At 37.2% G+C, this 27,748-nt stretch overlaps 3 protein-coding genes and 1 long non-coding RNA gene across 5 annotated transcripts; 1 reads left to right on the top strand and 3 right to left on the bottom strand.

Moving 5' to 3' along the window:
- Nucleotides 1-228: 228 nt before the first annotated feature.
- si:dkey-30k6.5 (zinc finger protein 345) lies at nt 229-7,434 on the bottom strand. Of its 2 annotated transcripts, none has more exons than XM_056243050.1 (4): nt 7,104-7,434; nt 5,663-5,801; nt 4,257-4,757; nt 229-1,921 (listed from the first exon to the last, which is right to left on the bottom strand). In XM_056243050.1, the coding sequence occupies exons 1-4, from the start codon at nt 7,281-7,283 to the stop codon at nt 465-467; spliced, it is 2,277 nt and encodes a 758-aa protein (XP_056099025.1). In that variant the 5' UTR covers nt 7,284-7,434; the 3' UTR covers nt 229-464. The 2 variants fall into 2 exon arrangements, with proteins under 2 accessions (XP_056099025.1, XP_056099026.1); XM_056243051.1 differs by having other exon boundaries at nt 5,663-5,798.
- A 3,935-nt stretch (nt 7,435-11,369) lies between these two features.
- hspb9l (heat shock protein, alpha-crystallin-related, b9-like) lies at nt 11,370-12,299 on the bottom strand. The gene has a single exon (XM_056243046.1). The coding sequence runs from the start codon at nt 12,135-12,137 to the stop codon at nt 11,511-11,513; it is 627 nt and encodes a 208-aa protein (XP_056099021.1). The 5' UTR covers nt 12,138-12,299; the 3' UTR covers nt 11,370-11,510.
- Nucleotides 12,300-13,465: 1,166 nt separating this feature from the next.
- On the top strand, nt 13,466-16,306 carry LOC130077727 (uncharacterized). Its single transcript, XR_008805823.1, has 4 exons — nt 13,466-13,553; nt 14,285-14,339; nt 14,954-15,052; nt 16,191-16,306. It is a non-coding gene; the product is annotated as an uncharacterized LOC130077727 (long non-coding RNA).
- Nucleotides 16,307-18,827: 2,521 nt separating this feature from the next.
- On the bottom strand, nt 18,828-27,748 carry pde6b (phosphodiesterase 6B, cGMP-specific, rod, beta). The gene is made up of 22 exons (XM_056243054.1): nt 26,938-27,748; nt 26,136-26,288; nt 24,872-24,961; nt 24,630-24,770; nt 24,442-24,516; nt 24,055-24,119; nt 23,869-23,935; nt 23,722-23,769; nt 23,490-23,639; nt 23,257-23,400; nt 23,097-23,162; nt 22,645-22,791; nt 22,439-22,546; nt 21,929-22,038; nt 21,732-21,819; nt 21,557-21,657; nt 21,240-21,347; nt 21,070-21,133; nt 20,919-20,993; nt 20,691-20,774; nt 20,415-20,568; nt 18,828-19,349 (listed from the first exon to the last, which is right to left on the bottom strand). Exons 1-22 carry the CDS (start codon nt 27,406-27,408, stop codon nt 19,294-19,296), a joined length of 2,565 nt encoding a protein of 854 aa, XP_056099029.1. The 5' UTR covers nt 27,409-27,748; the 3' UTR covers nt 18,828-19,293.

Below are 27,748 nucleotides of genomic sequence, written 5' to 3'. Positions count from 1 at the left end.
ATAAAAAAAAAAAAAAGATTTAAAAAAAAATGTACACTGTTAAATTTACTTATCAACGCACATGATTGTGGGATATCTCAGATCTAAAAATCGACCAGGGTAAGGTATTTTAGAGGAATAGAATCTGATTAGCAAACACTATATTCAGACATGACGTTTAATAATCAACTCTCATATTCAATCAAATCAAATTATTTCATAATACATTTAATGTTCAGAAGACAGAGATGGTTCTTCATGATGTTTTTATTGTCATCACACACAAGCATTGATTCCCAGTCCTGGTTTGAAAATATAATTGTTTACACAATTTTGTTTAATTCAGATTGCCAATCAAGACCCTAGAGATCATTAGCTATGAACATAATAATGATATGCATTACATAAAATATTTCAAACAGCCCTGAACATGAGATGCAATGTTTAAATCAGTGTAACCTTTGGTCTTGCAAAAATTGAAGAATTTACATGGTATATTTACATTTATGTTGCTTAAGATTTCTATGATCCACAAACTTTTTCCCACAGCTCTCACAACTGAATGACTTTAGACCGGTGTGCACTCGCTGATGGGTCCTCAGATGCACAGCCTGATTAAACGTCTTACCACAAACATCACAACCAAAAGGTCTCTCTCCTGTATGGATTCTCATGTGCATCTGAATACTGCTCGAATACCCAAACCTCTTTCCACAAACCTCACAACTATACGGCTTTTCCTTGGTGTGAACCCTTTGGTGTACCGTAAGAGCGGCTTGTGAGTAGAACTTCTTTTGACAATGTTCGCAACTGAACTTCTTCAGCAGAGGACTGACCAGTCGCTCATGATGCTTCTCTCCTGTGTGTACAAGCATGTGCTGATTTAGAGAACTGGGGAATATGAAGGCCTTATTACAGATCGAACAGACACAATCCCTCCTTCCTGCGTGAATGATTCGCTTGTGCCTTTTCATGTAGTCCGAACTGGTAAATCCCTTACCGCAAACGTCGCAAAGGAACGGTTTGCTTGAAGTGTGTTTGTGCATGTGCATCTTCAGGGCGTACGCTGTGGTGTACCTTTTCAAACATATCGGACAACCGTACAGCTTCACTCCCGTGTGACCAGCTTTGTGTCTGTTGAGGTTTCCAGAGGTGGCGAACTTCTTGTCGCATACGTCGCAAGCGTATCGCTTTTCCCTCGTGTGCACGAGCATATGCGCCTGCAAGTGTTTGCGAGCACTGAACCGCTTGTCGCAGAGTTCGCACGGATACTCGTAGGTTTTCTCGATGTGACTCTTCTGGTGATTTTTCAGATATCGTTCACAGCTATAAAACGCGCCACATATCTCGCAGCAGTAGGGCTTCTCGCCGGTGTGTAGTGTTTGATGATCGAGCATGTTTTGTTTAATTTTGAACTGCTTGTCACATACGGGACAGCTGTAGAGCGTTTCGACTGCTCTGCATCTGTGTCTGCCGAACGAACGCTTGCCAGGAAAAACTTTCTGGCAGTGTGGGCAAGTAACCGTCTTTTCTGCCGTGTGAAGACGCTTGTGCTTTTCCAGGGAAGCCTGAAACACAAAAGACTTGGAACATATATCACATTTGAATAGCTGAGCTCCTGTGTGCATCGCCGCGTGTCTGATGAGGCAGCTTCTCATAGTAAAGCGCTTATCGCAATGCGAACATTTGTAATGTTTCACGTGAGCCCGAACGTGGTTAATGAACTTCCACCTCAGTTCAAAACACTTCCCGCAAGTTTTGCAACGGAACAAACCATCATTTGATTGCTTTATCATTTCTGTGTTAGGTGTGGCGTTGGGCTGAACGTCTGCGTTTTCGATGGTAATATTCAAACCTTGCACAAGCGATTCGGTTGCATACTGACTGCTTTCCAAGACGGCACAAGATAAGTCTTCGTTGTCCAAGTTATTTTGTAGAATTTCTGTAAGGAGAAGAACACAGAGTATGTTAAGAGAAACAAACTGGAAAAGATAACATTTCTAAATATTGCTCATTTAGTCAATTTTATTTTATTAAAGCTGTTGTTTTTAAACTTTAGTCACGCCCCCCTTAAACCTTGAAAAACATCTGGCACCCCCACCCCACAAAAAATTTGGAAAAATTCAATTTTAATTGAAATTGAAAACCTGCAATGAACAACACCTGCAATTGCTTCATTTTCACTGTGTCTGTACCTGACGTGACTAAAGAACACATTATAATCAGTGATTCTGTTTACACTGGACGCAGTGTGATGCCACAACAAATCCCCGACAGTAAACTGACATGCCATTCTATTTATGACGTTCTCCAAGCGCTCATGCTACTTCTGTGGCCTTTTCTGTGGCTGGGCCAAGACTTTGGAACAAGCTACCTGCCGACTTACGAACAATCACTGATTTGGGCCCTTTTAAAGCTAAGCTAAAGACTTATTTATTTAGACTGGCTTTTATATCATAGCATTTGTTGAGTCATTCTGTGTTTTCTTTGTGACATACATTTATTATTTATCTTGATTATATATTTTATTTTTATATTTTGTATTGTATTGTTGTTGTTTGTTTTTGTTTTTTGGAAAGCACTTTGGTTCACCTTGAGTGTTGTAAAGGTTGATTGTTGATTGATTGATTCTGAAATGAAGGACAAATGGTTTTGCGACGGTTGCTTTGTCACGTACAGCAGTGTAGACAGCTTTTAGCTGTTGCGAGGCGATAACACTCGTGTCCGGTGTAAACAGTGTTTGTATTGCTGTTGAAGGGGAGTGGCGGGTTCACAATAGCAGCTTGTGTTGCTGTCCGCTGAAGAGATGCTTTTCAATGGCAAGGAAGATCTTCAATGTTCAGACAGTGTGAAGTCAACGGTCTGAAGGAGAAAGTTTCAGAAGAATTGGCATTCGGTGCCACTTTATAAAAGGCAGAGAGCCAATCGGCATTCACACACTCTCCCTATGGAGTATCCCTTTCCCACTCTACAGATAAAGCGTTGTGAATTTCGGTTCGCGTACCCCGAAGTGATAAAATAAAACAAAATTCTGTATCAAAATTTATAGGCAAGACAAGTAGTTTGTTTAGGCATGGGTTGTATGGAATTACAAACCTGCGCACATATTTTCAAAAGCACATAACTATAGAATCAATTCTGAATGTGCATGTGAACGCCGTCAGCGTTAATCACAGGTTCGCGTTTAAAGTCTGATCATTTCGACGGATGTGAATCAATCAAAATTTTAGCTGGAAATAACATTATTCAAGAACCGCTATAAAACCAAAACAATCTCTGTTACCTTAAATTATATGTTTATCTCTGTAAAGCTGCTTTGAAACAATCCATTGTTAAAAGCGCTATATAAATGAAGATGACTTGACTTGACACACTACATTTTGTAAATTAATATATTTTATTCAAAAAGGTTTATTCAAATAAATGTTGTTCTTTTAAACGTACTATTTATCAAAAAAATCAGAATTTTTTATCATCACGGTTTCCACAAAGGATTAAGCAACACAATTATTTTCAATATTAATAATAAGAAATGTTTGGTACCCACAAAATCAGAACATAATGATTTAAGGATCGTGTGACACTGAAGACTGGAGTAATTGCAGCAGAAAACTCAGCTTTGCCATTACAGGAATAGATTACAATTTAAAATGTATATAAAAAAATTTAAATCATAATATTTCACAATATTACTGTTTTTACTGTACTTTTTGATCAAATAAAAGCAGCCTTGGTGAGCATAAGAGACTTCTTTCAAAAACGTACCGACCCCAAATTTATTATTTATTCTCCTACGCTGTTGACGATGTAAACAGTGCAGCGCTTCTGGGTTCTATGTCAGAACGTAGGCTCACTATTGGCCGACGCTGGTCATGCGTGTGATGCTGGCCAATAATGAGCCAACATTCTGACGGAGAACGTCAACAGCGTATGAGAATGACATGGAAGAGAAGAGATTGCTGAATAAAGTCGTTATTTTTGCGCACAAAAAGTTTTCTCGTCGCTTGATAAACTTAAGGTTGAGCCACTGTAGTCACTTGGACTATTGTGAGTTTTAATGATGTCTTTACTAGCTTTCTGGGCCGGCAGATGAAATTACATAGCAGCCTATGAAGGAGTGATCCAGCTCTCAGTTTTCTTAAAAAATATCTTAATTTGTGTTCCGAAGATGAACGAAATTCTTACGGGGTTGGAACAACATGAGGGTGAGTACTGACAGAATTTTCATTTTTGGCTGAACTAACCCTTTAAGCACAGCATTTGAAACCATGTCTTACCTTGAGTGGTGACCTCTAGTGTTTCCAGGGATGTATTGACACCATCACAGGTTTCGAGCTGCACAATGAATTCTTCTTCGTGCAGAGTGGCTTCGAACTCAATACTCACTTCCGGAGTCGCGTGAAATCGCTGGTGTTTCATCAAGCATTTCATCATTTTGAAAGTATTCCCACATGTCAAACAATTGAAAGGTCTTTCTTTGTGTAAAGCATTGTGAATGTTCAACAGGGCCAAGTCATTGAAAGATACTCCACAGGACTCGCAAATGAAAGGCTCCCGTCTCTCCTCTGCAGCTGTATTTGTGCTTGTGGAAGGTTGGCTTTCACTCAAACCCACATTGCCTGCCAGAATCTTGGTGGGTGCAGATGGCAGCTGTTGGTACTGATTATTTGCTGCTTGTCCAGAGTTTTCCTGATGTTCTGATTCCAATTCATAATCCTTGTTCTTTTCAGGCCCAAGAAGCACATTATTTTCAGGCTCAGGTGTGGCTGCTTGACCCTCTGTGAGAAGACAATAAAATATAATTAAAAAAAAAAATATATATATATATATATATTTTTTTTATTTTATTACCATACTGAAAATCTTAAAACCATAATATATATACCAACACACAATATATTAATAAAACAAACTGTATTATAATAATTATTATTATAATAATTTTAGGAATTTACAAGCAGGAATCTTGTAATATGGTTAGGTAGATAAGAAAGATTTACAGTGCAAGCATTTCTGGTCATCTTTTTTATGAATTGATCTAATTTTTACCAAGAGTACAACAAATAAATGCACTTTGGGTACTTTGAAAACCTTCTGCAGACCACTCTAGAAGAGATGAATAATCATAAAACTAGAACTACATATATTTATCAAACTTACTTGAAAGATATACATCAAATATTTTTGCCAAGGTTTTGGTTTAAGTTGGAGAATAAAGTCAGCATAAAACAGAAGTCTTTCCTATTGTAATGTATGCGAGTTAAACAAACAAGAAAAAATGTAGGGCAGGACATGGTATTGTCCACCTGGAATTGATTGGATCGTTGGATCATTGTGGTTTGCTATTGCTGTGATCTCATGTGAGTGACAGGTTGTCCTGCCCTCATGCTAGTGTACACATCATCATTTTTTTTATTTCATGTGCCCTCATAATATTTAATCAAAATAACTTCCCCTCCTTATTGCATAGACATCTTTTCTCTTTACTGATGACGAGTAAAGAGAAAAGATGTCTATGCAATAAGGAGGGGGAAGTTATTTTGATTAAATATTATGAGGGCACATGAAATAAAAAAATTATGATGTGCACCGATAAATCATTAATAATAAACACTGCAATATTCCATAAAAAATAAGAAACATCGGTATTGATTTCATTGTGACTTTAAGAATAAAGACATACCATTTAGTTTGTCTAGTTTTGACAGCTGAGACTTTGCTGTAGCTTCCAATACTTGAGCTGAGATGCGATCATGAATCAGTTTCACCATTGTCTCTATTGTGGCTTTACTCAACAGCTCCATGAATGCAGCAAAGTCCTTCTGAAATACAAAGAAATGTATTGTATCAGATTTTAGTTGTATTGTACAGCACTTTGTGTCAACCTGGAGTTGCGTTGAAAGTGCTTTTTAAATAAAGAAAAGAAAGACAAAGAGATCATTTGAAATTTAGTTATTTGCATGCACCAATTACAATTTGCTGCATGTCAAAAAGCAGGGTTTGATTAAAATAAATGACTTTTGTTATACTGTCTTACAATAATTACTTTCCATGCACAAAATATTTGACTCTGGGGTTTTCTCTCTTTTTTTGGATCCCTAGAGAACTGCAATGTTGTCTTTTGTTTTCAATGCATTCTGACTAGAACAAGATGCCCAAAGGACAAACATGTTCAGAGGTATTCACCTGTTTGAGTAAATATCCTGCTCCAATGTCCTCAAAAGACATGAATTTCCAATCACTCAATATGAGTGAACACCGACAGACACAAAAAGCAATGTTGCATATTATGTAAATCACCAACTCTAGCATTCAGTTCAATGAATGAGACAACATGATGTTTTCTACACCATCTATTAAATTGTCAATTTGTCATCACGTCGCCTAGCGCTGGTGACAAAACTTTTTCTATTAATGCAGTATTGATTGTGTTTTTTTGTTGTTGCTAGCTGCCTTCGATCAGGAGGAAAATCATGTAAAAACACCAAACAATTTCTTCACAACTTGTGTGATGAAGGTGATGACTATCATGATTTTTGACACACAAATTAAAACCTTGCCGAGCACATATGACTAGGTCACGGATTTTTCAGTATATAATTTTTCAAATATTTCTGGCATGTTGACACAAAGTAGGTACAGCTATTTAAGTGTATGTTTGCGGTATATTTAAAAAATTCAACTTATCATTCAGTCAGAACACAGTAGCATGGTTTCTTTACATAATGCATACGTTCATATATTTTCATGTCTGTCAGTCATATGTCAAAAACAATTTAGAACTGTCTAAATCATCTCTGGTTAATTTCCAATGTGGGACATTCCTCTGTAAGAATCAGTAACTTATTGTCTTTTAAAACAAGCAGGAATTTAAGACAGTATGTTACAAAAACACAACATTTAATCAACGACAGCTTACTGGGAAACAGATGGAGGTTGCCAGTTTAAAAGGTTTATTATGCTTATAAAATAATTACATTCAATATGGACTTAATATATTCGTTACTCTGTGCACTCTTTATATGCCAGTTGCAATTACAACGTAAACAACAGCCAGGCAACATTTAGAAGCGTGTTGTGAACAGGAATGGACACTTAATGCGCTTTTCTACTGTAGAACTTACAGTTTTGGCTTGATTCGCCTGTTTAAGTCTGTTTTTGTTCACTGCAGTCCCCTTGTTGCGCTTCCACTCTTCAGATAAGACAGCCGTGAAGTCAGAGAGATGTTTGCTCAACTCCGACACGACACTTTCAACTAACACCCCCATAACGGAGGACAGTAACTCGTGAATTACTGCCGTCATGCTCAAGGATGATTTTCTCGGCACTTTACTCCCAAAAATATGCGTACTACCTCATTACATACAATAATGCAGGTTTAAAACGTATCCTAGCTAGCCCGATTAATTTGGTTGTTTGTGGCGGGTGAACAAACGGAAGGAAATACGTCTCTCAAACTAAAATCCCAAATGGAGTATGTTTTGGAATAGCACTACTGCCAACTAGAGGGTTGGAGTTATTAGGACGCTTTACTTCAAGTGGGGAAGTCAAATGTTTATATTTCTTCTATAGGAAGCATAAAGTCTCTAAATTTGTGATATTCATATAAGAGAACTAAATGTTGATATTTGCTAATGTTTTTTCAACCCTATAGAAAACACTTTTTTTTCCTGCATTTGTGAGATGCATGGAACAATTCTTAAGAAATTCTTATTATTTTATGCATGATTGTTGTGACTCAAAAATTAAAACCTTATTTTTTTTTTTTAAACACAAACAATTTTTTGAAGTTTTCAAAAATATCTGATTTGTGGACAAAAAAAAGAAGTACAAATTACAATGAACTTGGATGTAAATTACATTAAACTGACATTAAAAAAATGAGTTTAGTCTTGTATAAATTGGGGAAAAAAAGTTGAAAACTGCTTAACATATTTGTAGCTAAACCAATGTAAAAACATATGTTATCATAACTAACAGTATCATATAATTTTTTACAGAGAAGAGACAGTTGAGCAAAACAAAGTTGGTGGTGTCCGTGCCGGAGACGGTGGTGTCCGTGCCGGAGACGTTGGTGTCCGTTCCGGAGACGTAGGTGACCGTGCCGGAGACGGTGGTGTCCATTCCGGAGACGTTGGTGTCTGTGCCGGAGACGTTGGTGTCCGTGCCGGAGACGGTGGTGTCCGTGCCGGAGACGTTGATGTCCGTGCCTAGAGACGGTGGTGTCCGTGCCGGTGTCCGTGCCGGAGACGGTGGTGTCCGTGCCGGAGACGTTGATGTCCGTGCCTAGAGACGGTGGTGTCCGTGCCTGTGTCCGTGCCGGAGACGTTGGTGTCCGTGCCGGAGACGTTGATGTCCGTGCCTAGAGACGGTGGTGTCCGTGCCGGTGTCCGTGCCGGAGACGGTGGTGTCCGTGCCGGTGTCCAAGCCGGAGACTCCGTGCCGGAGACATTGGTGTCCGTGCCGGAGACGTTGATGTCCGTGCCTAGAGACGGTGGTGTCCGTGCCGGTGTCCGTGCCGGAGACGTTGGTGTCCGTGCCGGAGACGTTGGTGTCCGTACCGGAGACGGTGGTGCCGGAGACGTTGATGTCCGTGCCGGAGACGGTGGTGTCCGTGCCGGAGACGTTGATGTCCGTGCCTAGAGACGGTGGTGTCCGTGCCGGTGTCCGTGCCGGAGACGTTGGTGTCCGTGCCGGAGACGGTGGTGTCCGTGCCGGAGACGTTGATGTCCGTGCCTAGAGACGGTGGTGTCCGTGCCGGTGTCCGTGCCGGTGTCCGTGCCGGAGACGTTGGTGTCCGTACCGGAGACGGTGGTGCCGGAGACGTTGGTGTCCGTGCCGGAGACGGTGGTGTCCGTGCCGGAGACGGTGGTGTCCGTGGCGGAGACGGTGGTGTCCGTGCCGGAGACGTTGGTGTCTGTTCCGGAGACGTTGGTGTCCGTGCCGGAGACGTTGGTGTCCGTGCCGGAGACGGTGGTGTCCATGCCGGAGACGTTGATGTCCGTGCCTAGAGACGGTGGTGTCCGTGCCGGAGACATTGGTGTCCGTGCCGGAGACGCAGGTGTCCGTGCCGGAGAAGACGGTGGTGTCCGTGCCGGAGACGGTGGTGTCCGTGCCGGAGACGGTGGTGTCCGTGCCGGAGACATTGGTGTCCGTGCCGGAGACGTTGGTGTCCGTTCCGGAGACACTGGTGTCTGTGCCGGAGAAGACGGTGTCAGTGTCGGAGACGTTGGTATACGTGCCAGAGATGGTGGTGTCCGTGTCGGTGACAGTAGTGTCCGTGCCGGTGTCCCTACCGGAGAAGGTGGTGTCCGTGCCGGAGACATTGGTGTCCCCTGCCAGTAACGGTGGTGTCTCTCAGTCTTTTTACACCTTTTTGTCATGTTTTCTCAATAGAATTCATAAAATTATGGAATAGAATAGCATAGTTCTAATAGGGGCACATTGTAACGCAGTGTTACAACATGCCCCACCTGCACAACTGGGATTTAAACCCTGCTAGTGGTTAGCGAAGCATTAAAGAACCATGTCAACTGTTAAATAACATATTGGAGATTAAAATAATATCAGATTTGTCTAATTTAAAATAAACACAAAAAATATAGATGAAAAATTAACATAAGTAAGAAATTTACTTTTGCTATGGTTAGATAAATGTTCAGTGATATCTTCCAAAGATTTCTGAATTTTGGCGCAATCAACACTCTATAGAGTGATGATATGGCAACTAACTCCGTGAGGTGACAGAAGACACAAAATGCTGAGTTTTGGGTTAATTTTGATTCTCTACCCCACCTTAAAATAACATTAAAACTGAGCATGTATTTCTAGCAGGTAAAATGCTGTAAATACATGACATCCGATCAAATTACCTCATCTTTTGCAGTCAAAACTGACTGCATTCACTCAACAATGCTGCCTTGGCAAATCACGCCTACTACCGTTCTCGACCATGTAGCCTACATTTGTAAAATTGGGGATTTAGCACTTACTAGTATGAAGAACAAATATAGACACAGACTGTCCATAGAGATCAATTTAAGATTTAAACTCTCTTCGATACAAAAACATACCCTGTGTGAGTTCCTGTGTTATCCACACGATTGCAAATGTGATGTGACATTGATTTTATACAACATGCAGTTCAACAAACGAAAGGTATTAATATCAAGTGATGGTAGCCTAATTTTAAACACAGTATTGTCAGTATTTTTTTCAACAAAATAATAGCTCCACGAAAGCCACAGCAGAACATCAGCAGTGTTTGTGAATGAATCTGCGGCTTTGAACAAATCGTGAGTCAATGCTTCAATGATTCATTCATAATTACAGCCACTTGCTTCGTTACTGAATGAATGAATGAATGAATGAATGACTCACTCATAAAGACTGTGACTTGCTGTCACCTAATGGCGTTTTTAATTTAATAATAATTGCATTGCGTTTTTTACCATCATTGCATATTTCTCTATTAAACATTTGATTTTATTTATAGCATTATTTATTTTATAAAGAAATGTGTAACGGTAAAAAATGCACTGGAAAAATCGATTTGAGGGTGCAAATGTTGCCCCTTACTAGGTGTGACTGCAGAGAGGGGGTACACAGAAGGATGTTAAAAGCCTTAGGGGGTACGATACTCTAAAAAGTTTAAGAACTTATTAACTGTTCAAATGGTAGCTAATGTTTACAAAATGTTTTATTTTTTGTTTTGGTTGTACTGTGTTTTCATTTGATGCATTAGAACAAAGTGTGAAGAAAACAAAAAAATTCGTTCCGCAGACAAAAGGAGAACACAAATTATCTGACCTGGGCTGTGTTCAGCCATTTAAACGGAAACGGTGGTGCGTTGCATAGACATTATGTCTATGCATTATGTCATATTATGTCTATGTCTATGCGTTGAACACCCTGTTCTGATGAAGCGCGTCTTGCGCAAGAGTTGCAACTATGGCAGCTGAGAAGGCCATTCTTTGTGTTCTTTTTGAAGAATTCTCGGAGCCTGATGAAATCAGTAATACGTGTTTAATACTGCAAAATACACTCGATGTTACAGTCACTGCCCTTGCCGTGCAGAATAAAAGAGAACATGCCAATCGAGTGAAGGGATTTGTGGAAGCTGGTTCCTAATTATTGTGATCCAACATTTGCCTCACATTTCAGACTGAAAACACATATGAAGATTGTAATAACAAAAATGGAAGCAAACCAAATCTATGAAATAAATAAATACAACTTAATACATTTACTAATTTAATAATACTTTGTGTAAATCTTGCAAATTACATAAACATGGTGGTTCCCCAGGACCAGATTAGTTTTTAGTTTATTGGATGTACACAAAATAATCTTTTTGACAAAAACAAATAAATTACTGAATTGAAGTGTTAGACTTCTGTTCCAGTAATGCAACGAACAAAATGTTAATACAGTTCTACAAGATGTATAGCATCAATAAAGATCTTTTAAAACTTGTTTAAGTTCGAGCTTTAAATGGGTGTCCCATAGAGTCATTAGTTCTGTTGTGGGTTCTAGAGGCTAAGCTCAGTTATAGACTCTGCCTCAGCTGCCGGGTTCTCAGGCTGAGGGCTCTGAGGAGCAGGACTCTTCACAGCAGGAGTGTATGTAATGGGAATCACTCTCTCGTTGCTCACAGCATTAGCCTCTTTGGGTGCTTGTATCTGTAGCTGGCCGTTATTTAAAGAACAGGTCACCATTTCAGGACTCACACCATCAGGAAGGTCAAACTCCTGCCTAAATTCTTGGCTTCTGTACGAGTACGATCCTTTCCCATCATCTTGCTTCTTCTCTGTCTTGCCGCTCACCCGCAACTTCCTGCCCACTTGTTTGACGGACAGCTCCTCTGGAGAGAAATCCTTCGTATCTAGTGTCAGTGCATAATGGCTTCCTTCCTTTCCGAGCTGGAATGAGATGGGTCTGAAAGTGGTCATGGGTGGGACATGGTCAATCTCGTCAAAAATCCTTTGGTGCAGGCGTTCCATGAACTCCAGGTTGTGCCTCATCTCCTGCATGTGTCTCATCATTTCTTTCTCGATCTGAAAGAACAGAGGTCTTGTCTCCGGCCACAGGCTGCGCACTGGCCAGTGGAAGTCCATGAATGGGCTGAGATGAGGCTGAAATGTGCTTGGGCAAAGCATCTTTGGTGGATTTTCGGTGCTGTGTTGAGCTGGTCGACTTCGTCTGTGCTTCTGTCCCAATGAACAAGACTCAATGCTTATATGCTGCCTCAGAACATTCGAGTAACGCTCTGATATTAGCACTGCAGTATGTGTCACCCTGTCGAAGAGCTGCTATGACTGAGCACTTGCAGTCATGTTCCAAAACAAGTCGGCTGTATTTTCGTGATCCATCTGTTAAATACCAGAGAAGTGCATCGTTGTTCTATTTACAGTGAGCACTCATGGCACTCCAATGGGTCTGCATAACTTTCTATTAAGGGAAGAGGTTAATGCAAGAGGATGATATGGTTTTCGTTTTATATTAATATACTTTATATGAATAATTCTGGCTAATCGGGGTTACTCTAATAAATATTTCAATGTTTTCTGTTTGTGTCATAACTTATACTTCATATTCTGTCAGTAGTGTTTAAATTTATCTTACGAGGATTCTAACAAGCTTTCTAATCCTGCCGGATTCTGAAATTGACACCATGCGTTGGCAGCGCCTCTGACGACGTCACCACCTGAAATAGTTGAATCTAAACAAACAAACGTATCATCACTTGGAAACTGACAGCAAACATATATTTAGGAAAGAATTCATCTTTATAGAATAACCATGATTTTTTTTTTCTTACAGGATTATATTAGATACATAAAGATTGTACAATTTGTATTTGAATGACAATGGGCAGTTGACATTACACTTTCTAAATGTTTTTAAATAACTTTCTAATTCTTATACTACTACTGCTACTACTAAATAAATAAATGCCCCATATTAATTGAGAGATGGACTATTTACCTATTTAAAAAAACAACTAATTTCTGTCACACTGTCAGGCTATTTAAGTCCTATTTAAGTTGCTAAAAAGGATGTTAAAATGGTGAATAATAATAATAATAATACACAATAGCCTACTAAACAAAATTATAAAATGAATATAAATAAATAAATAAATAGCCTAAATAAATTATATTATATTATATTATAATGAATTATATTATATTATATGAATTATGTACTTCAAAAAACGTATTCGTAACAATGTAGGGCCATTTAAGTGAACTGCTAAAATCGTTATCAAATATATTGAATAATAATAATAATCAATAATAAATATACCCATATTAATTGAGAGCATTGGATACAATATTTATAATTTACAAACTCAATTGTCATACTACATGAATATTTACGTGAACTGCTAAAAAGGTTATTCAAATTCTGGAGAGAAAAAAGTCACAAAAGTTCATGGACATGTACAGTGTACTGACAGTAATCATAAATCATCCCCGAGCCGAGTCGAGCGCGCACTGACTTATTCTCCTGCGGCTGAAGAGATCCATTCAAACATGGTTCCTCCCGTACAGGTCTCCCCGCTTATCAAGGTAACGTTACATGTTCTATTCCGACTATGACCCTCAAACCCTGCTTTATATTCATTAACATGTTTTATTCTTATTCGTTTATATTTATTTATCAGCGACCTTCATTCATCAGCGAATTAGCTCGCTAACGTTATACATTGCTAGCGCAAATCTGTTAGCTTAGCATAGAATTTATTGGTCAAACCAATAGCAACTGTAGCCGGTGAATGAGCTAATCGTGTTAGCCTAGCTGCCTATCCTCAGCACTGCAAGGTCAGGCATGTTAACTGAGTTGAAGATTACCACGACGTGTTGCAAATATACCGGCGACTGAACGTGTCAAATGTTTAAATAGAATGAATAATGGGAATTGAAAGTTCTACATGCCCCTGTGGTGAGGTGAATTAACACAAATATATACATCCATCCCCTGTAGTCACTGAATTAGTATGAGGTCATACATAATGCACACTTCTTATATAAAAACAGTATTTTATATTTGAAAACTTTTTACAAAATAGTTGACTATATTAATTATAGCATGTCACACCAGAGGACAGTGATGAATGTTTTTGTACCCATAAATAGACTGTGGTTTGCATGCATAAAAACTGTATTTCCTCATACTGTAACTGTATGTTCAATTTTCGTAGTATTCAGTAAAGAATAGATTTATAAAATATCACAGTGGCCTTTAAAGTCCTTGACAAGCTTACCAGTAAACAAACCAGCAGTCTTCTTTCTGATTTCAGACAGCAAGATGGTCAGCCTTGCTAATTGGATTAATTTATGGGAAGCAGAGATATGGTAAGTTTTTGTGGTATGGGACGATATATAATTATAATGAACATGCACGATATTGTATATCATGGGCACTTCAAAATACCATGAATAATTTCTTATTAATAATTGTTTCGATTTTTCGAGTGAATTTTAAGAATAAAATGTATAGATATTGAAAATTATTTGATTCTTTATTATTGTTCAATAACACTTTACAATAAGAGTATTTACGTTTTTTTGTATTTTTTATTGAAATATAAATCTGCAAATAAAAAAATATAAAAAAGGTATATCAAAGTCGTATCTGTTGATATTATTTATTAACAGATAAATAATATGGACTTGAGCTAAAATGAACTAACAGTGAACAGTTGTATTTTTATTAACTAACAAATAACTACCCGTACTGTAACAAATGTAGCTATTGCTCATTGTTAGGTAATGCATTAACGTAATGAGACCTTATTGTAAAGGGTTACCTATTGTTTTTTATAGTTCTTTTGCACTTTAATCTGTTTGAAACATTTGTTTACTTTATACATTTTTTGTTTTGTATTTAAATGTTCAGAGTTGATTTCTTGTTTTCTTCCTCATTAAATAGTTTTTCTATGGTGTTTTTCAATCAATCTGCTCACCAGATTATCTGAAGCCCATTGCTGTTGAAGAAAGAAGGATTGAGGAGGAAGAGAAGAAACTCAGGGAAGAGCGAGAGCGCATTTACAAACAGCTTTCTGAAGGTCTGTAACCAGCTATAAATAGTTGTGCATGTATGTCTGTATATATATATATAAATTATTCTACAATATAACAAGAATAAAATATGACAAAATATATGTAATAATAATACTTTTTTGGATCGTATTTGAACCCTGCCCCGTCTGTAAATTTCGTCTGTGGACATTTTACATTAACCAAACCTATGTAGAGGGAAGATACAGTATGTTGAAATGGTGTTTGATGAAAAAAACTGTTCCCTTTTTATTTTGTAATACATTAACAGCATCTCATGATGTAGCACATTAGAAAATTTGATATTTAACTTTGGGACCGAAGGTTGCTTTAGATTCTTTTGAATTCTTTACCAAAATATTCAATGAAACAAATGCAAAGAAATGTTATTCATGGAAAAGAATTTCAGGGGATGTATTTCAACTTGGTTGATGATTTAGAGAAAGTTATCAAAGTCCTGTGTATGTGTGTGTGTGGCATAACTTAATGACACGTTTAGTAGTAATACAGGGTGTTAACTTACTTGTGTTAACTTATTTCTGTCCTGTTTCCCAGTCTTTTTTTTATAATTTAACTAATTGAAGTAGACAATTTCTCACATTGTCTAGTGAGAAATACAATGAGTTGCATTAGCAACATATCAGATTTTGAAAATAAAACTTCAGACAGATATCCACTTAAAAAAAAAAAAAAAAAAAAAGTAGCTTGAATACCCTTGCTCACAACCACTAAAATATGGACGGAACTTTTACTGTATCTTCTTTTCCAGTGCATTTGTCTAAAGATTATTAAATCAAGATACATGTACTGGAGATACAAAATGACATAGAATATGAAGTCTTGTTTTCTGATCAAAATGAAGTGAGTTATGCTTAAAACAAGAACAAATATCCATCAATGAGCTTTGAAAACTTCCCTTTGAATGAAGTAGATTTTTCTGAGCTGGTTGGCAGATATTTGTTCTTTTTCTGTAGTTTTATTTTCAAAATCTGAAATGTTGCTAATGCAACTCATTGTATTTCTCACTAGACATTTACATATTGACGTATTGTATTTAATTTTTCTTTAAGTTGGTCTTAAAAAGGTCTTGGAAAAGGTCTTAAATTCATAAAACCTAAATTCTCTCTTTTTATTTTATTTCTACAGCAAACTCTGACACCATTCTGAAGTAAGTCTCCATGGCGTATCCATTCCAGCACCAAATGAGATGAATCACAATGAACCTAATTCTATTTTTCAATAAAGACAGAAGTTAAAATGTTTTTGTACAGTTTCTTTTTTCCTCATTTATTTCCACATTATTTAGGTAATTCTGATTTCTGCATACTATTTCAGCTAGGATATATTTTCATATGTTTATTTGTATGCACTATGTGCATCTAACAAAACAAGATCATCCTCTGAGAATGTGTTGTAGACTTTTTTGTCTTTTCTGCATTGCCGTAGTGACATTTATAGAGGGGGGACAATTGTATAACACGACAATGGTTTAGCATAAATCCCAGGATTTAGGTCAAGCCAATACAGTACAAGTGCTGATTTTGCACAAAATGCTTCACAGCTACTTATTTGAATAGTTAATGAAGTGTAGCACCGCAGATAAGCAAGTTATATTTGTTTAGATGTCTCAAAACTCTGCTTTCAACATTTATTGTGTTTATCTGAAACCCAGAAATGCTATGAGTTTAAAGGCCTGTTCACACCAAGAAAGATTAACTCTAACGATAACTATATTAGCATCCACACCAGCGGACGATAACGTTCTGTGTATTATAAGTTCACACTGAGTTTTGTTGTCTGCCACTTTAAAATGCTCAAGCTCTTTTTTATTATTCATCAGCTGGAAAAAATCGCTCTGAAGGTGATTTCAACGAGATCACTCCTCACTGCCGTTATAATAGTTGTGGTGTGGAATCTGCTATCCTTTTATATTTAGAACGATTTTTAGAATTATTTATTTATCGTTATAGTTTTCTCTCTTGGTGTGAACGGGCCTTAACAGAGACAAAAACATTAAAAGTCTTGTAAGAATATTGTCAAAGGATTTATTGTGAAATGGAATATGTACTGTAGGGATGTGTAGCTGTTCAGATAACCTTTGCAGATGACATCTAGGAAACTGCTGATAGTTCTCAGGATAAGAGGCTTTCTTATCGAGTGAGTCACTGAGCAGATGTGTGAAGAGAATCAAATCCTTTGTAAGGGTTTCAGATTACTATTATTGCTTTCATACACTATCATTCACAGGTTTGAGATTGGTAAGATTGTTTTCATGTTTTTGAAAGGCGTCTCACCAAGTCTGCATTTATTTGATCAAAAAGAGAGTAAAAACTGCAATACTATTAGTTTAAAATAGCTGTTTTTGCTTTTTTATGTACAGTATTTTAAATGTAATTCCTGTGCTGAATTCTAAAGCTGAATTTTCAGCATCATTACTCCAATCTTCAGTGTCACATGAGCTTTCAGAAATCATTCTAATATGCTGATTTGTTGCTCAAGAAACAACAATAAAAAAAAAAAACACTTAATATTTTCCTGGAAACCATAAAGCATTTTTCAGGATTCTTTGATCAATAGAAAGTTCAAAAGAACAGCCTTTCTTTGAAATGGTCATCTAAGTACTATGTAAAAAAAAAAAAAAAACAAGTTCATAAAAATATATGCTTTAATTGTCATGGTATTGAGCAAACAAAGTGGAGCTTAACATTTTTACCAATTTAATTGAAATCACCCATATTTGATGATAAATCAAAATAATCGAATTCTTGTCAAAAAACATGATGAAACTTGTTCTGCAAGTAAATCACATTTGTGTCAAACAAGTCTTATAACCAGGCCCCAACTGTCAGATCGATTAAAACATCAATTTTCTTATCTACTGCCTGAAACTTCGCTACTTAAATCAAACCTTTATTATATGTGAATCAGAAGCAGCAGCTTTGCATAATAAGCATGTACAATTCCTTAAGTGCGCTATAACACACCTTCATAGTATTTATTTTAAAACTATGCAAAGTCGTACCTCATAAAATTGATAAATAACTTACGTATATTGACACAATTAGATTCACAACTGATGTTTTCAAGATGTTTTATAGACAACCAGTGAAAGAGAAACTTGATTCCTATAAAAGTCAGACATAAGAGGAAAAACATTATGCCTGAATCTGGATACCTTTGTGAATTTAATCACAGACTTGTCAAGGTACAGTGTGATGACATGTCAGCTGAGAACTCAACAGATGAATGGTATCAAGGCCACTGGAATTAGTTTTCTCTGTGAACGCATGTCCCAACAGGGGAGAAACGGAGTAACTGGACATTGCTCAGTAAAACACACCCATGACAGCACTTGACGTAAATAATTCTGAAGAACAATTGCGCATTTCCTGTCAGAAATAAAAATAAATCTATAAAAACAGCTATAACTTAACTAAACTATAACTGACCACCACTGTATTCATATATTGCTTACCAGAAGCTATATTTTATGGCAAACTAAAGTCTGTCGCCTACCAAAGTCATAAAATTCTTACATTCAGCGACCTGAAAGTTAGCTTCCAAACTGTACGATGTGATCACTTTTAGAGGGAATGAATGACATAAAAACTGCATATCACTCATATAATGGCTTTTACGTTCAGGGAAAGTAGCAGGTGACACTAAATGGAACATTATTACAATTTTAAAATGGAGAAAAAGTTATCTTTAAAGTACAATAACTTGCTGTCATAATTATATACGTAAATACGTAGTTTTTTGATTCCTTGATTTGAATTACACATGCGTGAACTTGTCGTGGACCTGCTTGATATTAAATAGCAACTGATCACCAGTAAGGAACTGAAAGTAATTTATAGATGATGCTAATATTTTTGATTGGTTGGGGGATAAATCAGAACCATATTTGCAATGTTCACCTCTGAATTTTCCTGTGGTGCATTTAAGACTGCATTGTGATGAATTAAAATTGATTACCATCCAATGAAAATGCTTAAACCAAACACTATGACCCAAAGGAAACACAATGGAACAGTAATACTAACTGTAGGCAAGATCCAACGTGTGTTTTGGTTAGCAGGTGGTCTTGTGGTTTGCTGATAGCATTTAATGCATTGATAGTGTTTTCCCACTCACTCTTGGTTAGATCCTTGGGGATCCTGGGGTTCAGGTTGCATCCCCCCATTTGACGTAACAGAGGCTAAGTTGCATCTTGAACTGCCCTGCCCTCTGTACGGTTGTCTTTTCTCTAGCAGATGGAGCAGGTCTTGGACCCTGATCCACTGGTGCTGCTGGAATTTGCAGCTGTAGAGAAACAAATACAAACACAGAATTCAAATTATAGAAATGTGTTAGAATCATCATACAATATATGGCTGACAGGATGTGGACACTTTCTTGTAATTAACAGGATTGGCTATTCTAGTTCAGATCTGGGTTTTGTGACGACAGGTTGTTTTGAGATGAATAAAGTTCTTGATGTTTCATCATCTTCTTCAGGTCAAATTTTTGCTGTCTGGGTTCTTTAAAGCTCCAATATATAGATGGTTTTCTAGAGGACTAGAGAATACATTTATTTGTGTGGAAGTCAAAGATATTTTTTTATGTCATCAGGCTATAAAACCTTTATTATAGCAGCAAAGTGATTTTCCTTTTAATCTGTATAATTTTTTTTAATTAAATGTTCAACAAGCACATATAGTTGTGTTTGGGTGTCCACATACTTTTGGCCATTTAGCATTGTCAGTGTACACTACTGTTCAAAAGTTTGGTGTCAGTAGTTTTTATTTTATTTTTTATTTTATTCTGCAAGGATGCATTCAATTTAACAAAAGTGACAGTAAAGACATGTTGTAATTAATAGTAAAATTACATTTCAAATAAGTGTTGTTCTTTTGAACTTTCTATTCAACAAAGAAAACCAAAGAAAAATGTATCATGGTTTCCACAAAACTATTACATTGAAAACAATAAGAAATATTTCCTGAGCACCAAATCTGCATATTCGAGTGATTTCTGAAGGATCATGTAACACTGAAGACTGGAGTAATGATGCTGAAATTTCATCACAATTTAGCATCACAAGAATAAATTACATTTTCAATGTATTCAAATAGAAAACAGTTATTTTAAAGTGTAATGATATTTCACAATATTGCAGTTTTACCGTGTGTTTGGTCAAATAAATGCAGTCTTAGTGAGCATAAAAGACTTCTTTCAAAAACATTTTTAAAAAACTTACCAACCCCTAAACTTTTGAGCAATAGTGAACATGTCAAATGTCAACCTGAAGGTTTCATCAAATTTAGTACAAATACAGTAAACGAAACTGAATAAAAGCTTAAGCAAAAGACTATCTAAAATGCAAACCGTTGTTGGTAGCTGCTCCCTGTTTGGCTTTAGCTGCCTCCTCCAGTTCCTTTAGTTTCGACTCATATTCCTCCTGCCTCGCTTTCCAATTCATCCGGTTGTTCAGAATGCCATCATACATTGGCTGGATGTCCTTGTGGAAACGAGAGAACTCCTGTGGAATAATAAGAGAAAAGGGTTGCTAATTAATCTTACTGACCAAAACTTTGTCGTTTTGTTTTTGGCATTAATTTCATGAAACAGAAATTGATCAGTCTCCTTCATTCATAAAGGTACCTTGTAGACAAAAGTACAGACAAAGTCGATAAAACCACACTGAAGCTTTGGCAGCTCTGCAGCTTTGTTCCTGTCCATCATGGGCTAGATTAGGTGAAAAGACAGACACCACATAAGATCTTTCTTTTCTTTTTTTTTACCAAATGTTTCCAAGATGGCCGCTTTTCTAGTAGAATTACCACCAATATTAGAATGGCAAGTTTTGTGTGAAAACAAACAGGTACTCACGATGGGCTGTTGCTCAAGAACAGTCCTCTCAAGATCACCCTGCTCCCAGAATTCAGCTGCTACAGAGAGGGCAACCTAGGATGGGACAAATCACGCTTTGTATATTCCAGAGAAGCAAAAGAGAAGTTATTCTTCAGTTGACATTTCCTACCTTGCTCTGCACCTCCCATGGCTTCGTGATAGCTGAGAGGTCACACGCTGTCATCATCATCGCCCTGGTCGATTAATAAAAATATGAAAAAATGAAAAGCACAAAATTATTCTTTTTAAAATATTTATTTTGCCAAAATGCCTAATGTAGCTATAAATGGAAACACTTACATTACAATTTCTTTCCTTGTTGTTTCAAGGGACATGAAGTCCACCCATTTTTTCTCCTCTTCATATGTCTCAGAGAGATCCACAATTTTCTGGAACATTGTCCTCTTTCTTTTAGGTAGAGAAAAAGTTGAGTTGAGCGGAGTACATTTTTGTTTTAAATTTAGTTTTGAATTCTTTAAATGAACAGCCATGATCACTATGAACTGTCATTGTATAAAAAGCTGTATGACAGCATATGTGTTTGAAACAACATAATGATGAGTAAATAATTTAATAGTGGCATTTAAAACATTCCATTGTTACATATTGTAACTTACTTGAAGTACAAGGCAAGATCAGTTGCGATAATGGCAATATCAATGAGGTGGAAGACATGCTCTGTTTGTCTTCTGTTGAGGTTTTGGAAGATGTTTAATGACTAAGGAAAAACAAATATGTAAGTATCAAATCAAATTAACATGGAAGCTTACATTCTGGACAGTGTGCTCATACCTCATCGCCTAGCAAAAATTTGCCAAAATCCAAGTGATGCCTCTCTAGAATGGAGGATACATGCAGCTTGGCTAGAGGATTTTGGGACCTAACCAAAAAAATACAAAAGTAATGATGATTATTATTATTATTATTATTATTATAAGAAGCAATAGTAGTACAAGTACTAGTAGAATTAGTATAAGTAGTTTACTGACTTCACTTGGTAGAGATTATTTGTGCCTCTGTGGTCGATATCATGCAGGAAACCAGCAGTGATCATGGCCATCACCTCCAAATCTGAGTAATACCTCTTCAGTTTGCCTGTCTGGCTCCATAAATACAAAAAAAATTTTCTCATTAAGATTTTATTATTTTGTGCATCAAAAATGTGTCGTGAACAACAAAGTCAAAATGCTAAAATATATTTGTCTGAGCAACCTAACTGGGCATGAGTTTGGGCGGGGCTATCCGTTTGTCTAACCAATGGAAGATGAAGGAGTGTTTGAAACTTGTTCGAAAAACAATCATTATTTTTGCTAATGTGTTTGAAATATTTACTTAAATTAAAATACATTTTGTTTTGACCCTAAACAAGTGCTTCTATAGCTCAAACAGTACAGTATGATGCTAGCAACACTAACATCATGGTTTAAAATGAACTGAAAACATAAGATGATAGTGGCTTCCAATTGCATAAATGTAAATGTAAGCTGAGCAGGTCATACCGTGAGTAAAGTGAACATGGTTTGCCCAACATTGAAGCCATGGCGCCAGTTGTGGTAGGTGATTTTCCTGTAGCCTTTGCTGACGGAGTACATAAATCTCACTAAAACCTAATTAAAGCAGATAGCATCCATATAACATTGTTTTTATGAAATTTCATGATACACACAAATCAAGTGTTTCTGTCATCATAAACATGAAAATGTACCTCCTGAGGGATCTGAAACTTTCTAACCACCCCAACTTCATAGTACATCTGGATCCCACACATTACAAGCTCCAGTTCAGTGCAGTCAAAGTCTGAAAAATGGAAGGCGTAGATCTCAAACTTTTTTGGGCCAGGCAGCTCTTTTTTCTGCATAAAAAAAAAAAAAAAAAAAGTCAGACAGTGCATAACTTTTTGAGAACACAAAACCAAGTATATTGAATAATTTGAAGAATGCAATATCAGCTGAAACAATGTAACTTGAACATCATTAGCATGTTAAGAGAGTCACAATAGACATATTTAAAATAATCTGTAATGTTATTGCTAATGGTTTCCTATTAAAGGTGACTTTCTTTGCCTTATCTATCTGAGAAGGTTGGGATCAGCCTGTACCCTGATTTCAAAAATCTTTAATTAATAAGATAAAAGGAACAGTAAACAGGTCAAAGTACCAGAATCTCCAAAAGCTCGTCCTCCTCACAGTCTCTTGGCTCTTTGTCAAAATATTGTCTTGTTTTCTAGAATAGTAATACCAAACAGAACAAATATGAACAGAGATAAAATACAATAAATTACAGTACAATACAATAAATTAAGTAACTTGGAACTTACAAGGATATTTTGAATCTCATCATCTCGACATTTGACATGGTAAAGCACCATGTCCTGGGCAATGTCCTTCCTGTTCTCCAGCTTATTCATTTTGTCGTAGGTGTCCGTGTTGAGGGCCGACCAGCCCAGAAACTGTGTCAAAGCCTGTCAAGACAACAATGCATTGTTCCATGACTCAACAAGTCAGTGGTGACCCATCTCTGTCATTCTTCCAATCAATTGATCAATTTTACCTCCATGAGTTGTTCATCATGGTCATCAAATGGTTTGCCATCCTTCCTGTTGTAGAAAGTTGCAACACCAACAATTTCTTCTTTTTTGTTGACAATTGGCAGACACAGCACATTCTTTATGGTCCATCCACTGCTATCCAGAGCTTCCGTCTACAGAAGCACAAAGTGTTATTACTGCAATTCAAGGCAACTTCAACCATTAAACATGTTTTAGATAGCAAAACATATCTGCCTGAAAGTTGAACATTTCCTCTGATGCTGCATTCATGATGTTGCAAATCTTGAGCACACAATAAAAGTCAATAAATAAATATGAAATATATATTTACTAAAACAATCAACCATACTTTGTTCCCAAAAGAATAGAGGAGAAACTTACCAATCCATTTTCTGCTACATATGTGGGTAATCCACTAGACAAAGCCCAATGATCTGGAGTTGGATTTCTGTGGGGGAAAAAAGAGAGAGAAAATATATATATTTTTAATAATGCCATCTCTTAAAATGCACACTTTGGATATAGCACATCAGAAAAAAGGCTACTATGAGAAAAAAGAAAACTTACGGTATGACCTTGATGTCCTCTTTTCCGTGCAAAATATAATCAATAACTTTGTAGAAAATTACTTCCTAAGTGAAACGAAAGATGAAAATAAGATTTTATAAGCATTTTAGAGGCAGAATTCTATCATCATTTACTCATGTCATTCAAACCAAGTATGACTTTTTCAAAAATGTCCAAGCTGCTCTCTTCCATATAACAAAAGTGAATGGTAACCACAGGTGTCACTGTTTGGAAAAAAAAGCAGCTCGGACATTCTGCTAGATTGTTCCATACAAAAAAAGTAATATGGGTTTGCATTGGCATGAGGGGGAGTAAATGATGAAACACTTTTTTTGGATTTTTGGCTGAACTATCCCTTTAATTTGAAATTTGAAAAATGCAGCCTACTCTTCCATCTGGAGTTACAGGGCCCGAATAAGGTGCCTGCTCTCCCATCAACACTGGCCAAATATCAAAGAACTCCTGAAAGAGAACAAAACCACCAGGTCAGACGTAGAGAGAAACAGTACAGACTGAAGCCTCTAAAGTAAGCATGAAGCCTTTGTTCCTTTCAGCAATTATAGTGATTGACGTACCTTTTCCTTGGTCATGTCCAGCAGGCCCACAGAGTACCTGTCACAGTTGAGGTAGGCTCGCACGGTGTACAAAGCTTTGTGAAACTGTCGTTCAATGTCTGTGAGCTCTTCAAACACCTTGTTAGCTGACCACAACAGCAGCTATGCATGAGATACATAAAAATTGCATTAAGAACCATATCTTTTTCAATTAATTTTTAACAATTTCACCAGCTAGTGTTTGCAAGCTTATGCAGACTGACCTGTCCTTTACGTGTTTCACAGTTATGAAGGTAGCTCAGATGAAATATCTTCAGGTTCAGAGAGCCAACTTTCATATACTTTAAAAAAAGCTTTGAGAAAAAGAGGCATATTTTTGAGGAAATTGTAAAGAAAATAACATGCCAAGTATGCTTAAATGTCATAATGCCAAGTACAGTATGTCTTTAGTGTCTCATTTCAACATTTTATATACAGTAGTCAACATTTGAAGTGGATCAAAACCTTTCATCAAAGTTAAACATGAATTTTGAACAATACCCGTTCTTGTCTTAGCACAACTTTGATGAACTTTTTTGATCCACTTCAAATATTGACTACTGTATAAAAAAAAAATGTAACTCTTAAAGGGGATCTATTAAGACAAAATAGGACTCATCTCATGATTGAGTCTGGATCTGAAGTTTGCGCACGAAGCGTTGGTATTATGGTAACCCATCTTTCAGAATCAACCTTTTTGAAAATCCAGCGTTAAAAAGACGCTTGTTTGTGAAGCAGTCCGGTGCAAAAATCATTAGCACAAACATATAGGAATTTTGCGATTTTCTTTGGGACAATGTCCTCAGTGACTCAGATGGCGGGTGTCTATGGAGACTCTTATGTGCATTGGTACATCCCAAAACACAACAATAGTAATGCCTCTTTGGCACAGACATTGTACAACTCCAGCAGCAACAGCGAGGATACAAAAATGGCGGACTTTGTGCTTCTCACTCAAGGCTGTGTCTATGCTAATAGGGCAGATTGTCACCGGCTGTGGGCGGGGCTTATCCCTACTATGACGTCATTGTAGGAGGGAATCTGAATCAGCGAGTTTGAATAGACTGCTTTTGATTTATGGGAATTATAAAAAATGAGTGAGTGGATTTTTACCATTAAATGCTGGTTGCTCTTACACACTGCGGACACACATCGGTGTTCAAACACCTCATAAAAGTGAATTTTGCATAACAGTTCTCCTTTAAGTCAGATAGACTTAATGCAAAAGCAAACACTTATTACCAGGCATTATTGTCTTTTTTGAACAGTATTGTTTTCTCATATAAAATCTAACTTGTAATGCAAAAAAAGTTTATTGAAAGTTGTGCTTGTGCTATCTGTACTCTGTAAATGCTAAATGGCATTTATTAGTTATACTAATTTGTTTGATATTTTGTTATCTAATGCAGTGACATTCAAACATTTTTTTGTTTTGAGGCCACTGTATAAATAATAGGTGGTGGACAGAAAAGGCAGACAGACACTTACATCCTCATCTTCATCTGTGAAATGGGGTCCAGTAGTCTTGTTGACTGCCATGATGACGGCTACTATGTCCTTGCCGTTCATAACAGGCGTGGCCAAGATGTTGCGCGTGGTGTATTCAGTAAGTTCGTCAACGAATGTGCTGAAGTGACTATCCTACAGTGAAAGCAAAGTCAGTTATGTCACACACATAGTACACCATCTCCACTCAATTATACTTGTATTTATCACTGTCGTAGGATCAGACTGCAAACAAACTTTGGATTCAAATTAGTTTTCTCATGATGACAATATCTCATCACAGATGAAACACATATATTAGAAAATAACATATTTAAAAGACTCTTTTTACTGATATACTGATAACTGACTTTTAATTGTGGCACTAACATGCACATTTATCTGACAATTAATTATTGCAAATGAATTCATTTCTTATGGATATTAGAAAGCACATGAAAAAGAAAATTAAGTGTTTTCGCCCTTTTTTAACAAATCAAAATAATTGTGTAGATGCCATAACACAAACAACATACTGTAAAAATGATTAAATGAACAATCTTTTCACTCACTGCTGTGAGAAGATTTGGTCATTACATAAATGCCACAGGTGAAATAATCCTTCATACTGGACGTAGGTCATGGCATATTGAAATAAATGGGATTATGTCAAGAGGATTTGCCGAGCCTCAAAATATGACCATAGCTGCAGTCTATTAATGTATAATAATGTAATTAGTCTCTTTCAATCAAGTTTTACAAAGTGTGTCTGATCTGTGTACAGATGTTTCAGAGTGGTTCGTACCTTTGTAACATCCTTCACATTGACAGTCTTCTTGGTTTGAGCCACATGTCCTACTATACCGATGTCCAGAGGGAAGACGATCTCAGAGTCTGGAGGCACCACACAGTCATCGAGCTCAGAATCTTTATTAACGTTGAAGAGACGCGTAGCCAGCTCGGCGATGCCGTTCCGTTGTCGATACATGAAGAGGCTACATCGGTCAGCATGGATCAGAGCGCTGATCCTCTGTAGAATCTTAAAAATCACCTTCTCCATATTGACGTTCTCCTGCATGTCTGTAATGAGATCGTAGAACATCGCTCCTTCTTCTATCGAGCTTATGGCCTTAAAACTGTTCACATCCACTTTCGACTCCGGTATTTGCATGATCGAGGCCACGGCACCAGGTTTGAGCTTTTTGTCAAAATAGCTCCTGGCAAAATCTGGATTTCCATCCAGGAACTTCTCCACGTCTTCCATTTTGACACTCATCGTGGGATCTTCTGGCCCAGTCCCAGTACTGGCAGGTAATGGCCAAGTAATGAGAGTTCAAATGAGTTTTCAGGACAAAACAACTGAATATTTACAGCATATAATCCTCAAATGGTTGAGAAAAAGAGAAATCGTGAGATGAGACGCCTGCCACAGCAGGGGCAACCCGTGTCCAATCTAACTGTCATCAGCAAGGTGTTTTCCTAATAGTGTTGAAGGTGAATCAGGATCTGCTCTAGTAAAACTGATCAGGTGACCTGCATCAAAGCCTGAGCCCACAGCTGAAACTGACCAACGTCCTCCTCTGAACTCTCCTCTGCTCTCTCTGTCCTGGGAAAAA

Source organism: Rhinichthys klamathensis, unplaced genomic scaffold (assembly GCF_029890125.1).
Source record: "Rhinichthys klamathensis goyatoka isolate OS25496 unplaced genomic scaffold, OSU_Roscu_1.1 h1tg000771l_1, whole genome shotgun sequence".
In the NCBI taxonomy this organism is placed as follows: domain Eukaryota; kingdom Metazoa; phylum Chordata; class Actinopteri; order Cypriniformes; family Leuciscidae; genus Rhinichthys; species Rhinichthys klamathensis.
Note: the sequence above shows the minus strand (reverse complement) of the source record. Positions and strands in the feature narration are given on the sequence as shown.

Coding starts and splice junctions, on each gene's coding strand:
- pde6b (XM_056243054.1), bottom strand. CDS start 27,408: ATGAGTGTCAAAATGGAAGACGTGGAGAAGTTCCTGGATGGAAATCCA. Junction 26,289..26,937: donor ATGTGAAGGATGTTACAAAG/GTACGAACCACT, acceptor CTTTCACTGTAG/GATAGTCACTTCAGCACATT. Junction 23,640..23,721: donor AGGAAATGTTCAACTTTCAG/GCAGATATGTTT, acceptor GTGCTTCTGTAG/ACGGAAGCTCTGGATAGCAG.
- si:dkey-30k6.5 (XM_056243050.1), bottom strand. CDS start 7,283: ATGACGGCAGTAATTCACGAGTTACTGTCCTCCGTTATGGGGGTGTTA. Junction 4,758..5,662: donor AAAACTAGACAAACTAAATG/GTATGTCTTTAT, acceptor GTCTTCTCACAG/AGGGTCAAGCAGCCACACCT. Junction 1,922..4,256: donor ACTAGAGGTCACCACTCAAG/GTAAGACATGGT, acceptor TTCTCCTTACAG/AAATTCTACAAAATAACTTG.
- hspb9l (XM_056243046.1), bottom strand. CDS start 12,137: ATGCTTTGCCCAAGCACATTTCAGCCTCATCTCAGCCCATTCATGGAC.